Source organism: Nematolebias whitei, chromosome 15 (genome assembly GCF_014905685.2).
Source record: "Nematolebias whitei isolate Nwh7 chromosome 15, NemWhi1, whole genome shotgun sequence".
NCBI classification, from domain to species: domain Eukaryota; kingdom Metazoa; phylum Chordata; class Actinopteri; order Cyprinodontiformes; family Rivulidae; genus Nematolebias; species Nematolebias whitei.
The window spans coordinates 32,034,521-32,047,065 of record NC_056512.1 but is presented as its reverse complement, the minus strand read 5'-3'; the positions used below and the strand labels follow the sequence as shown (position 1 = coordinate 32,047,065).

Below are 12,545 nucleotides of genomic sequence, written 5' to 3'. Positions count from 1 at the left end.
CTCAGCAACAAAAGAAACCGTCCAGATGACCTGACTGAACATTGTTGGATTCATACCTGGATTAATGAGCATGAACTTTGGGATCGTGACATGTTCTTTTTTGTTTTGAACGCAAGTGCAGGCAGACAGGAGACTCCAAGGTAAAATAAAGAGTATCTATTTATTTAAACAAAAACAAAACTAATCTGACTGGGCAGTAAAAGTTGTGAATGAAGGGGACAACAGAGGAACAGAACATGACAAGTTGTGGGAAGCACGATACACAGACAACCAGGACACGCAAAGATGCTGAATTTAAAGGGACACTAATGAGACATAATGATGAACACCTGGGGTGATTGGGATTGGGAACAGATGAAGCAGGGGCTGGCAACATGAAGGAAGAAACACTGGGAAAGGCTAGAAGCACGCACATAAACAAGGATGTAAAGAAGTGACACAAAACAGAACACAGATTCTCACACATCAGAGGTACAGCACAGGTTGAACAACTGCGAGATAAAGTTAGAGAGACCAGACTGAGATGGTTTGGACATCTCCAGAGGAGGGACAGTGGGTATATTGGTAGAAGGATGTTAGAAATGCAACTACCAGGAAAAAGACTAAAAGGAAGGCCAAAGCGGAGATATATGGATGCAGTTAGCGAGGACATGAAGGTAATTGGAGAAAGGACAGAGGACCCAGAAGACAAAGTGAGATGGAGGAGGATGACTCGCTTGTGGCAACTGCTGAAGAGGGAAAAGTCTAAAGAAGAATTGTTGTGTGTTAACCTTACCTGGTTAACCTGTGTTAACCAGCTTTTGCTCTGTCACTGAAGTTAGCAAATTTACTACATATTACCCTGTATATTTTTCATATCGTATCTGTTAAGTTTATCAAGCAATAATTCCTCAAAATCTTGACTCAAATGGTTCTGAGCCATGTTATTGTCAACCTACCCTTAATAAAATAGTTCAGATGTATAAACATATTGTAATTTTTATAGAAACATTTGCAGACTTCTTGACTTTTCGTTTGTTGCTCAGTTGCACAGCTTACTGAGCGACTGACCTCCTCAGTCTTCCATTCTGGGGGTGTACCTGAATGGGTGGACCCAGCACAGCCGGCCCACCCTCTGGCACAGAGTCTGCCCACACGTACACAGTTTAGATTGTGTTTTTGTTTGTGTCGACACATTTGCAGTTATTAGAAGAATAAAATGCCACGACCAATGATCAAGGACAAAAGACAGGAAACATCTTAGTTATTTGTATCTGTCAACTGTATAAAGAACTAAACCATCTTAGGACTTATTTCACAAATATTCCATAGCCAGCAGTCAAAAACCAGCTAATGTTACGTATTACATTTGACTCGTAATCCTAAAGTGCTGTTAACATACCTGGACGGAGGCTGATCCCATCAGATGAATAGTCTCTTGATTTCGTTCCACCATCTGTTTTATGAATGGGTCTGTGTATTCAAATCTTTTCCCAAACATCAGAGCTGATATCACATTTGAAGTAGCATAAGTCAGGGCCACACTGTTGTCAAAGGCTTCACCTGTGGCAAGGTTGAGGGGGGAAACACGTTTATAAAAATTTAAAGAGAAAAGAACTATAAAATGACCCATTTCTGTGTTGGTGTCATAAGTGTCACTGTTTCATTGTGTGTAGCTCTGCAAAGATTTGAAACCTTTGTTACCTTGAAACTGTTCAAACTCTTTGATCAGGTTGACAGATTCCTCAATAATTATCTCTTCACTTGTTTTTCTGCCCATGCCAAAATCTTTTAGAGTTGTCCGAGCAAAATGTTTCATTTCTTTCCACGAGTCCCCGTTGGCCAGTATGATACCTGAGAACAGACCGAGTCAGTGTGTTATAAGGATGAAAATATTACAAAAATTGAAAAATGCTTTCTTTTACCATGTTCTTTGTTGATATAATAAAAAGCTTTAGTGATTTCTCTGCTTGCAAATTGCTCAGCCTGGTTCACCAGAGCCTGTTTGACTATCTTGTGACCTGCCAGAACCACCACCTTCTTTGGTCCAAAGGAGACTTGAAAAACTGGTCCATATGTTTTGGAAAGCTAAAAAAAATTAAAAAAAGGCACAGTTTACAAACAAACAAACAAACAAAATCAGGCTGTAATAATTGTGAGCCGGTATAATTTTTCACCATTTAATGCCGAGTAAAAATACTAGTATCAAGGTCTCACATTATTAAAACAAAATCTTTGAACAAAAAATATACTATTATAGTGCATAAATAAATTGCTTCTAACAATTTTTTATTGCTGGTGCTTAAAGATGACATTGCCAATTACAACTCGTTCATATATATATATATATATACAGTGGTGCTTGAAAGATTGTCAAGCCTTTGGAATTTTCTACATTTCCGCACAAATATGACCTAAAACATCATCAGGTTTTCATATAAGTCCTAAAAGTAGATAAAGAGAACCCAGCATGACATGTCCCTATGCCATTTATGTCATTGTGTGTCTAATTTATCCATTTCTTCTATCTGAACAGCTGATTGGCTGGAAGTGGTTTAAGAGGACCAAGCTCCGCCTGCTGGACGAGCGAGGGAGGCCGAAGGAATGATGTTGTTCTGATGGTTGTTGGATTTTCACTCCAGACTCTCTCCTGTTCCTGTATGAGATACCTTTGGTTGCACCTTGTCATTGAATTATTGAGCTGTTAGTTGATGGGTCTGGGAGTTACCAGCTCTCACTGTATTTACTGTTTTTGGTTGTAGGGACGGGCAGCACGGTGGCGCAACTGGTAGAGCTGCTGCCTCTCAGCGAGCAGGTCCTTGGTTCAAACCCCGGTCCAGGGGCCTTTCTGGGTGGAGTTTGCATGTTCTCTCCGTGCATGCGTGGGTTTTCTCCGGGTGCTCCGGTTTCCTCCCACAGTCCAAAAACATGCATGTTAGGCTGATTGGTAACTCTAAATTGTCCCTAGGTGTGAGTGAGAGAGTGAATGGTTGTTTGTCTCGTTTGTCTCTATGTGGCCCTGTGATGGACTTGCGACCCGTCCAGGGTGTACCCCGCCCCTCGCACAGTGATTGCTGGACATGGGCACCAGCGACCCCCGTGACCCAAAATGGAATAAGCGGGTAAAGAAAATGGATGGATGGATGGATGGTTGTAGGGACAGTCCTTGGATCATAGGGTGAGGGGAGCGGCCTGAATCCAATGGTCAGCTGCTGACTGGTTCGGGGCTCCCTATTTTTGTTTATTTTTACTGGGGCTCACACAGTTTGTCGTTTTTCTTCAGAGGATTTGTGATTAAAACTTTGGTCTAAATTACAATCGTCTGGGCTTCATATGTTGTGTGTCCTACCATTTACCCCTGGACTTATCAGGACCATAACACCCAGTTAAACAAATAAGGAAAAATATTATACTTGGTCATTTATTTATTGAGGAAAATGGTCCAAAATTACGTGTGAGTGGCAAAAATATGAGAAACTTTACTTTCAGTATCTGGTATCAGCAGTAACTGCAACTAATTCTGGTATTACTACAAATTTTTGGTAACTGCTGATCAGTCCTGCACACCAGCTTGGAGTAATTTTAGCCATTTCCTCCATGCAAAACAGCTTCAACTCTGGGATGTTGGTGGGTTTCCTCGCATTAACTGCTCACTTCATGTCCTTCCACAACATCTGGATTAGGTTAAGGCCACAACTTTGATTTGGTCATTCTTTAACTAATCTTTGGTAGATCCACTTGTGTGTTTAGGGTCATTGTCAGTCAGAGTCCGAGTCAGAGATTCTTTATTGCTGTTCACACCACATGTGGTACATGTGGTGGAATGAAATTATGTATACAGGGTCCCAGTTACATGCAACAATAAAATGTAAAAGAAAAACAATAACATCTAAGATATGAACTAAGAAATATCAACTAAAAATACACTAAGCATTAATAGCATAAACACATTACGTCAAACAGCAGCATGAACATGAGCATGAGTCTGTGTGAGCAGATGAGCACGCATGAACACATCAACATGAAACAGATCAGCAGCAACATTGAAACAGATCAGCAGCAACATGATGTGATTTTTCACAGTGATTATTCTGGTTAGAGATTCATGAGTCTAACAGCCTCAGGGTAGAAGCTGTTCCTCACTCTAGTGGTTCTACACTTAATTCTCCTCAACCTCCTTCCTGAGGGGAGCGGGGCAAAAAGTGTGTGCTGGGTGAGTGGGGTCCTTCATGATGCAGGTGGCCCTCTTCCTGCATCTGGAGGTGTAGATGTCCTTGATGGTGGGGAGACTGACTCCAACAGTCTTTTGTGCAGTCTTCACCATTCTCTGCAAAGCTTTTCTTTCTGCAGCTGTGCAGCCTCCATGCCACACGTTGATGCTGGAGCACAGGATGCTCTCCACTGCACACCTGTAGAAGGAGGTGAGGACTGAGCTTCCCAGACCATCTCGTCTCAGCCACCTGAGGAAGTAGAGTCTCTGGTTGTGTTGCTGCATGACCCACCTTCCCTTGAGATTCAGTTCATGGACAGATGTCCTGACATTTTCCTTTAGAATTCTCTGATATAATTCAGAATTCATTCGTCCATCACTGATGGCAAGCCATCCCCTCCCAGATGCTACAAAACAGACCCAAACCATGATACTTCCACCACCATGTTTCACAGATGGGATAAGGTTCTTATGCAGCAATGCAGTACTTTCTCCAAACATAATGCTTTTCATTTCAACCAAAAAGCTCTATTTTGGTTGCATCCATCCACAAAACATTCTTCCAAGCCTTCTGGCTTGTCCACGTGATTTTTAGCAAACTGCAGACGAGCAGCAATGTTCTATTTGGAGGGCAGTGGCTTTCTCCTCGCAAACCTGCCATGCACACCATTGTTGTTCAGTGTTCTCATGATGGTGGACTCATGATCATTAACATTAGCCAATGTGAGAGAGACCTTCAGTTGCTTAGAAGTTACCCTGGGGTCCTTTGTGATGCCGCTGACTGTTACATGCCTTGTTCTTGGAGTGATCTTTGTTAGTCGACCTCTCGGGAGGGTAACTTTTTCCTCCATTTGTAAACAATCTGTCTGACTGGGGGGAGCAGGGGAAGTGGAGGGGGCTTGTGGGTCCTCCTCATAGTTGCCAAGTCTGCTTATTATAAGCGACTTTGGGCTTGTTTTTTTCTAAAGTTGCTTATAAATCTTGTGAGTCGCGGGTTGCAGTGTTTTTGGGCTTGTTTTGAATGTGAAGTTGCTTATTTGTAGGGATGGGGCCGATCCAATTCAGTATTGGTATCGGCCTCCGATGACAGCATAATTTACGTATCGGATTTTCCGAACCAACCTGCAGAGATTTCCGATTCATGATGCATGTCTGTGTCTGCTGAAACTTCTCATGTGATTCCCTGCCAGCTGCTCTGCATGTTGGCTTCAAACTATGGAATGGATTTCTTGAACGGAGGCGTGTCTCATGAACCCAGAGTAATAAGACCCACCTCACATTCTGGAAATCCATTTCATAGTTTGCAGGCAGCTACAATGTGAGGACTGAGTGAGCAGCACTGTGGCTAACAGCTAACCAAATTTTAATCAAAACATGTCCACTGTGTGGAAGTATTTTACACTAGAAACACCACAAATCAAGACAGCAATGTGCAATGTCTGAAGAGCCATAGCACCACGTGGTAAAGTTAGTTTTATGTTGGATATTCGAGCTCTGTAGCTTCAGCGGAGCACTCCTCTCGCTCAACCCGAAGCAGGCAGCCCGACCCCGGCCAACCGTGCCCAATCTGCCCAGTTCAGTCTGCTCGTCTCAGAGGAGGGATAGACTGAGCACGGCTGACCGAATTCAGACTGCCTGCTTCGGACTGAACAAGAAGAACACGCCGCTGAAGCAGCGGAGCTCAAATGTTTACCGAGAAGTTGCTGAACTTCATCGTAATTAATGACCAACCGCTATCAGTTGTAGAAAATGACTTAAATTAATCACTTTAATATCTACTTTAAAAGCTAGGAATTAAAAAAACCATTTTGTGTTAGCAGAATTTCACTCTAACTTTGAAACTTATCCAGCATTAATAAAACTTACCTCAAGTTGCCTTTTTGGACATGCATATATTTGTACAAATTGTACTTGAGAGGAGATTATTACAGCCTCATATAAAATCAATAATTATGATGAAACAGGATCGTATCGGTCAATATCCAGATTTAGTTAGATTTTTTTAGATCCAGATTTGGGTATCAGGATCGGACCAGAAGTTAAAAAATGTGGATCGGAGCATCCCTACTTATTTGGGCTTGACTTTCTTTCCAAGTGAAACTAGATGGTGTAGGGGCAGATCAGCTGACTCAGGGCCCGAATGTCCTGGATTCATTACACATCTTGTAGTGTCTCTGAGCAGGACACCCGAATTGCTCCCTGGGTGCTTATATAGCTGCCCACTGCTCCACCTGGGTATATCCCAGGTGCAATGGGTTAAATGCAGAAAGTCAATTTCATCTTTGTGAGGGAACATACAATGATGACAACACATAGCACATCATTATTATTATTATTATTATTATTATTTGATTATCTTACAGCTCCGCACAATAAAGCAAAAGATGAGTGGTAGTAGGTAGTTTGTCCCTTCCACACCCGTTTCCTGTTTATCGCTCCCACCCAAGTTGGTGAGGAGACAGGTGCACACATAGACATATACAAAGACGTCTGTGGGCACGCACCCCAAACACTCATACTGTGGCCTACCACTAGGGTGCTTCACTCACACGCAGATGTCAGGATGTTTTGTTTTTAAAAGTATGTAGAAAAAATTACATATGCAAAATGTATTTTTTTTTTTATCAAAGTTTTAAATTATGTTATTCAAAGTGTTTCTCATAATTCTGCTGTTGTTTATGTGTAGTTTATGTATGCTTATACTGTTTAAAAACGGCCTCTGTTTTACACAATGTAGTGGGTTGCCAGTTGGGCTTTTTTGGGCTTGTTTTCATAAAGCTGGTTGCTTGTTTCTATCGCGAGATCTGGCAACACTGGTCCTCCTCCCCCTTATTTTTTTTTAAATAAAGTAGAAGCTATTTCCTACATTTTGGTGAAGCCTAATTTAACCGGTTGTTAAACATCTACTGTATGTTTACCTACATTTGTAAACACTTGATTAAATTACGGGCAGCACGGTGGCGCAACTGGTAGAGCTGCTGCCTCTCAGCGAGCAGGTCCTTGGTTCAAACCCCAGTCCAGGGGCCTTTCTGGGTGGAGTTTGTATGTTCTCTCCGTGCATGCGTGGGTTTTCTCCGGGTGCTCCGGTTTCCTCCCACAGACCAAAAACATGCATGTTAGGCTGATTGGTAACTCTAAATTGTCCCTAGGTGTGAATGAGAGAGTGAATGGTTGTTTGTCTCGTTTGTCTCTATGTGGCCCTGTGATGGACTTGCAACCCGTCCAGGGTGTCCCCCGCCCCTCGCACAGTGATTGCTGGACATGGGCACCAGTGACCCCCGTGACCCAAAATGGAATAAGCGGGTAAAGATAATGGATGGATGGATGGATGGATGATTAAATTACTATTTTAGAGAGCAACAACAGGTTGTTTCACATTAATCACGCATCAAAACAACAGCGATTATTTGTCAAAATAACACAACTCCAACTCCCACAGTCCAGACCCTTCTTCTATTTGCTTATTTTTTCTTTCTTTTTTCTTTACTTCACACTGCCATAAAAGGTTGAATCCCCCCATCCCCACCCCTCACTTACACAAAACATGAACATTTTAAATCTGTTCAAACAGCTGACTTCTTTAGTCATTTCTAATGAGGTGGAAAATCTGAGCCAAAAGTTAAAAAAGGCTGAGTGACAGCTGGCTGCAACAGACGATGGAGGAAGTGAAGGACAAATCACTGCTGCCATCTCCCTTTGCAGACATTTAAACTGCTAGAACAGTAAGACTAAAGAACTTGGTGATTTTAAAATCACTGGAAAAACATGTCGTGTCTCTAATGTGGACACTGGTTTCATGCCAACACTAGCTTACTCACGTCATAAAGATTTTGGCTGAGTCTCTTTAGATTCAGCTGGAACAGATTACCAAACAGCGGAAGAGGTCTGGGTCCTGGAGGTTCTCGTCTTTCTTGGGAACTGAAGATGGAGATAAAAAAGTGGAAGAAAACCAGCAGAGCAACAAAGAGCCCAAACAGTGAGACTGAAGTGGAGGACTCAAAAATACCCTCCAACATGTTTCCGGATTTCTTTGGACTGTGCAGCTGTCCTAAATTCCAATCCCTCGACAGCTGATAATCTAAACCCTCAGTCAAAGGAGAAAATGACTGAACATGAGCAAAAACAGGAAGTTCTGTCACATTCAGAGATTCCTGTTCCGTGTGTGTTTTATGACATGTTTTAAATGCATTTAATGTAGAAAAACATTTATTTGTTATTGTCTGTGGGTTAACTTGAATATTGGTTGATAACTTGAATATTGTTGTGTTTGTCTCTTATTTTTCTGTGACTTCTTCAGTTCACTTCCTGTTTTATTTTGAAGGGTCACCATTCACTTTGGCACATTTCAGTGAGTTATGCTTTCTAACAAAGTGCTCCCTGATTGTATACATATGATGTTCCATTATTATGAAAGTACATTGTTTTCTCTGTTCTGTCAGATAATTGTTTTTTAAATTTCTCTCAATCACAGTCGTGTTATATATAGTAGTCCCTCGCTAATTCGCTGTTCGACTTTTTTGGACTCGCTCTTTGGTGGTTTTTCCAAGTAAAGTTGGACATGACACACAACTGGATGATTGATGGATGAGCCTGCATGAGCGGCATGGATTGTTTATTCAGTATTTGCTAAATCATGTATTAGGGCTTTCTGTTTTCAAACAACAAATCATATCCTCACTTTTATCAATGACTGATATGCAAACATGATCCACACAACTGTGTTTCTGATATTCACACTGAGCCTTGTTGTACAGTTCATTTACCAACATTTTTTGTTTTTGCTGTATGGATCTGGGACAGCTGTTGATTTTACACATCACATGTTCCTTGCAAATCAAATGTGTGATTAAGGTGGCTGCCCTTTGACACAACAGATAAAGAAGTCAAGTGACAGAGTTTGCTTTACTTTTACCATACCATACCATTTTATTTATAGAGCACTTAAAACAGCGACAAGGCCAACCAAAGTGCTGTACAGACAGAACAACAGGAAACACACAAAGCAATATACACAATGAAGTAAATCAGAAATATAGACATAAATACGATGCAGATAATGACGACAAACCAGTGTGGAGCGCAGGTTCAAAATACAGATCCTCTGGTGTTGAAAGCTACTGAATAGTAGTGAGTTTTTAAACGGGACTTGAAAACCGAGAGGGAGGGGGCTTGTCTGACAAGCAGAGGTAACTCGTTCCAGAGTCTTGGTCCTGCTACAGAGAAGGCCCTGTCACCTCTGCGCTTAAGATGAGTGCCTGGAACTGTGAGGAACAACTGGTCCGCTGACCTCAGGGAACGTGGTGGGACATACGATTGTAGCAAATCCGAGAGATTGGGGGGGTGCGAAACTATTCAGTGATTTATAGACATACATGAGTATTTTGAACTGGATTCGAAAGTGAACCAGTAGCCAGTGCAGGGAGGCCAAAACTGGTGTAATGTGCTCTTTTTGCCTGTACAGGTTAAAAATCGGGCTGCTGCATTCTGGACCAGTTATAGTCGTGCAATGGAGGTCTGACTGATACCAAACAGGAGCGAATTGCAGTAATCAAGCCTAGATGTAAGGAATGCGTGTATTACTGTCTCTAGGTTATTTTTGGACAATATGGGCTTCAGTTTAGACAGCCGCCTCAGTTGGAAGAAACATGATTTAACAATCATGTTTACATGATTGTTAAGTTTCAGGGAAGGGTCCATTATCACGCCCAGATTAGTGACTCTTTGTTTTTCTGACAGGGTTAGAGCGGAAAGGTCGATGCAGTGGTTTGTGATCGTGTCATTGGGAGGGAACAACATGACTTCAGACTTCTTTTCATTGAAACTTAAGAAGTTTAAAGCCATCCAGTCCCTGATGTCAGCCAGGCAGTTGAGCAGAGGTTGAATAGAGAATGTGCCATTGTGTCTTAGGGGGAAGTAAATTTGACAGTCATCGGCATAGAAGAGGAAGGGCATGTTGTGTTTCTGGAAAATAGCACCAAGCAGCAGCAGGTATAGAGAGAATAGGAGGGGACCCAGGATGGACCCCTGCGGAACCCCCCATTTAAGCTCTGCCGCAGCAGAACTAAAATCCTTGATGGAGACACAAAAGGATCTGTCAGTGAGGTAAGATCTGAACAAATTGAGGGCTGACCCTGTGATGCCCACCCACTGCTCTAACCTAGGATCTCCTGGTCGATGGTGTCAAAGGTGGCTGTGAGGTCCAATAGGACAAGCAGCATAGAATCACCAGTATCAGTGGTTAAGAAAATGTCATTAAAGACCTTCAGCAGGTCAGTTTCAGTGCTGTGGAGAGGTTTAAAGCTAGATTGGAATAGTTCTAAGATGGCGTGACCCTCCAGGAAGCACTTCAACTGGGACTCGATTATTTTCTCCAGTAATTTAGAAACAAATGGGAGTTTGGAGACAGGCCGGAAGTTGGACACGACTGAGGGGTCAAGATTTTAAACAAGTTTTTCAGTCTATACTTTGGGCCTTAATTTGTTGAAGTTTCACATCTAGATAAGTTGTAGACTTGATTATTTTACTCACACAAATGTGTTAAACTCACCTCCAAGATTTAATATTTTGAAGAGCATGATAATCTTTTCTGGAGCAACAACAAGCCTAAAGATCCTGATGCATGCTCAATAATCCAGGTAGAAAAATCTAAGAAAGTTAAGTCAGGTCATCTGGATGGATTTTGAAAGGGGAAAAAACAAACAAATAAAGTGTTGAAGTGTTTAATCTTTTATCCAAAACACTTCATCAGTCTGAGGAGCTGCAATAAACTCAGTCTGATAAAGACCACCTTCTCATAGTGGATCAAAAAGAACTAGCTGTTCACTTGATAAAGGAGGACCATCAGCCTAATGACTGATCATTAGTGTCCTGATGGCTGCTTGCTATTCACAGAGGGCTGAGTGATACTAGCAATAACAGCATTATAATAATAATATATAATAAAAATTTCATTTAAGAAGCACCTTTCAGGACACCCAAGGACAATTTACAGCAAGAAACATATCAGATAAGATTGTGTAAAAACAAACACAGTGCAACGACCAACAGGGAAAAATTGAAATATAAAATACATAAAGAATATAAAATACAATAAACAAAGTTAAGAAGGATAAACTAGTCTAAAGAGATGTGTTTTCAGAGTAGTCTTGAACAGAGAAAGAGAGGTGGTGTTTCGTAGGTCTGGTGGTAGAGAGTTTCAGAGGTGAGGAGCAGAGCAGGTGAAGGCCCTGCTTCCCATGGTGGAGAGACGAGCAGAGGGTACATGGAGGTGTAGCAAGGAGGAGGATGTGAGAGAGCGAGAGGGGATGGAGATGTGTAGGAGGTCAGATAGGTACGGATGGACAAGACTGTGGATAGCTTTGAAAGTGAGAAGAAGAATTTTGAAGATGATGAGGACAGAGATGGTTAATATTTTGGAGATGGAAATAGAGAGACCGAGTAACATTGTTGATGTGTGAAGTGAAGGAGAGAGTGGTGTCAAGGATGACACCGAGACTCTTAATCTGATGCGAGGGTGATAGAGAGTTGTTAAGGGGGATGAGAAGATGTTCTGCTTTTGAAATAGAGTTTTTGGTACCAACAAGGATGATTTCTGTTTGGTCACTTAGGGCATTAACATAGTACTCGAGTAATCTACACATCGATTGCTAGGACATCTATCGAGGTTAAAAATTTAACATGGAGTATCCGTAGTGACGTCATATTATGTGACCACCGTATGACCGTAGGGGGCGGTGTTACACTTTTGCAGGTCACAGAGTATGGTGTAACACCGGTGTTCTGTCGGTTAGTGATACTTTGTCAGATTGTCATACCGGTAGCACAAACTGATAGCTGTATCTGTCGGTTAGTGATACTTTGTCAGATTGTCATACCCCTAGCACAAACTGACAAACTTCCATATTTTGGAAAGTGAAACGGACATTTTATGGAGATTCATTACATAGAGTCTAATATTTCAAGCTTTTATTTTTTTGCATTTTTTTATGATTAATGTTTTCTATGTAAAGACTAAAAAATAAAAAAGGTAATGGTAAAATTATAATCTCGCTTTGGACACCCGACCCCCATGGTGGGGTGCTAGAGAGCACGGGGGAGTTGCAAACATTTCTAGCTACTCAGAGGTTAGAGAATTTAAAAATATCAATTCATTGTCTGTGTAATAACAACTTTTAAAAATATGCTTTATTTTTAATTATAATGTTTGAAATTTCACCAAATTCTGATTAACATTACAAACAAAAGTTTGCAACCATTTACTTTATTCTTTTATGATTTACTTTATTCTAGATTTACTTATATAACTAACTATTACTTATAATACTACATTTAATTTCCCTCTGGGATTAATAAAGTA

The 12,545-nt window shown here is 41.3% G+C and overlaps 1 protein-coding gene across 2 annotated transcripts in view; it reads right to left on the bottom strand.

Annotated features, from left to right (window-relative positions):
- LOC119421649 (cytochrome P450 2K1) overlaps positions 1–8,232 on the bottom strand; it is a 47,606-nt gene extending 39,374 nt beyond the window's left edge. For both annotated transcript variants that reach the window (XM_037688996.1, XM_037688997.1), the window contains exons 1-4: positions 8,008–8,232; positions 1,905–2,067; positions 1,684–1,833; positions 1,382–1,542 (exon numbers count right to left, since the gene is read on the bottom strand). In XM_037688996.1, the coding sequence (XP_037544924.1) occupies positions 1,382–1,542; positions 1,684–1,833; positions 1,905–2,067; positions 8,008–8,205 (672 nt within the window). In that variant the 5' untranslated portion in view covers positions 8,206–8,232. The remainder of the gene's footprint in view (positions 1–1,381; positions 1,543–1,683; positions 1,834–1,904; positions 2,068–8,007) is intronic.
- Positions 8,233–12,545: the final 4,313 nt, after the last annotated feature.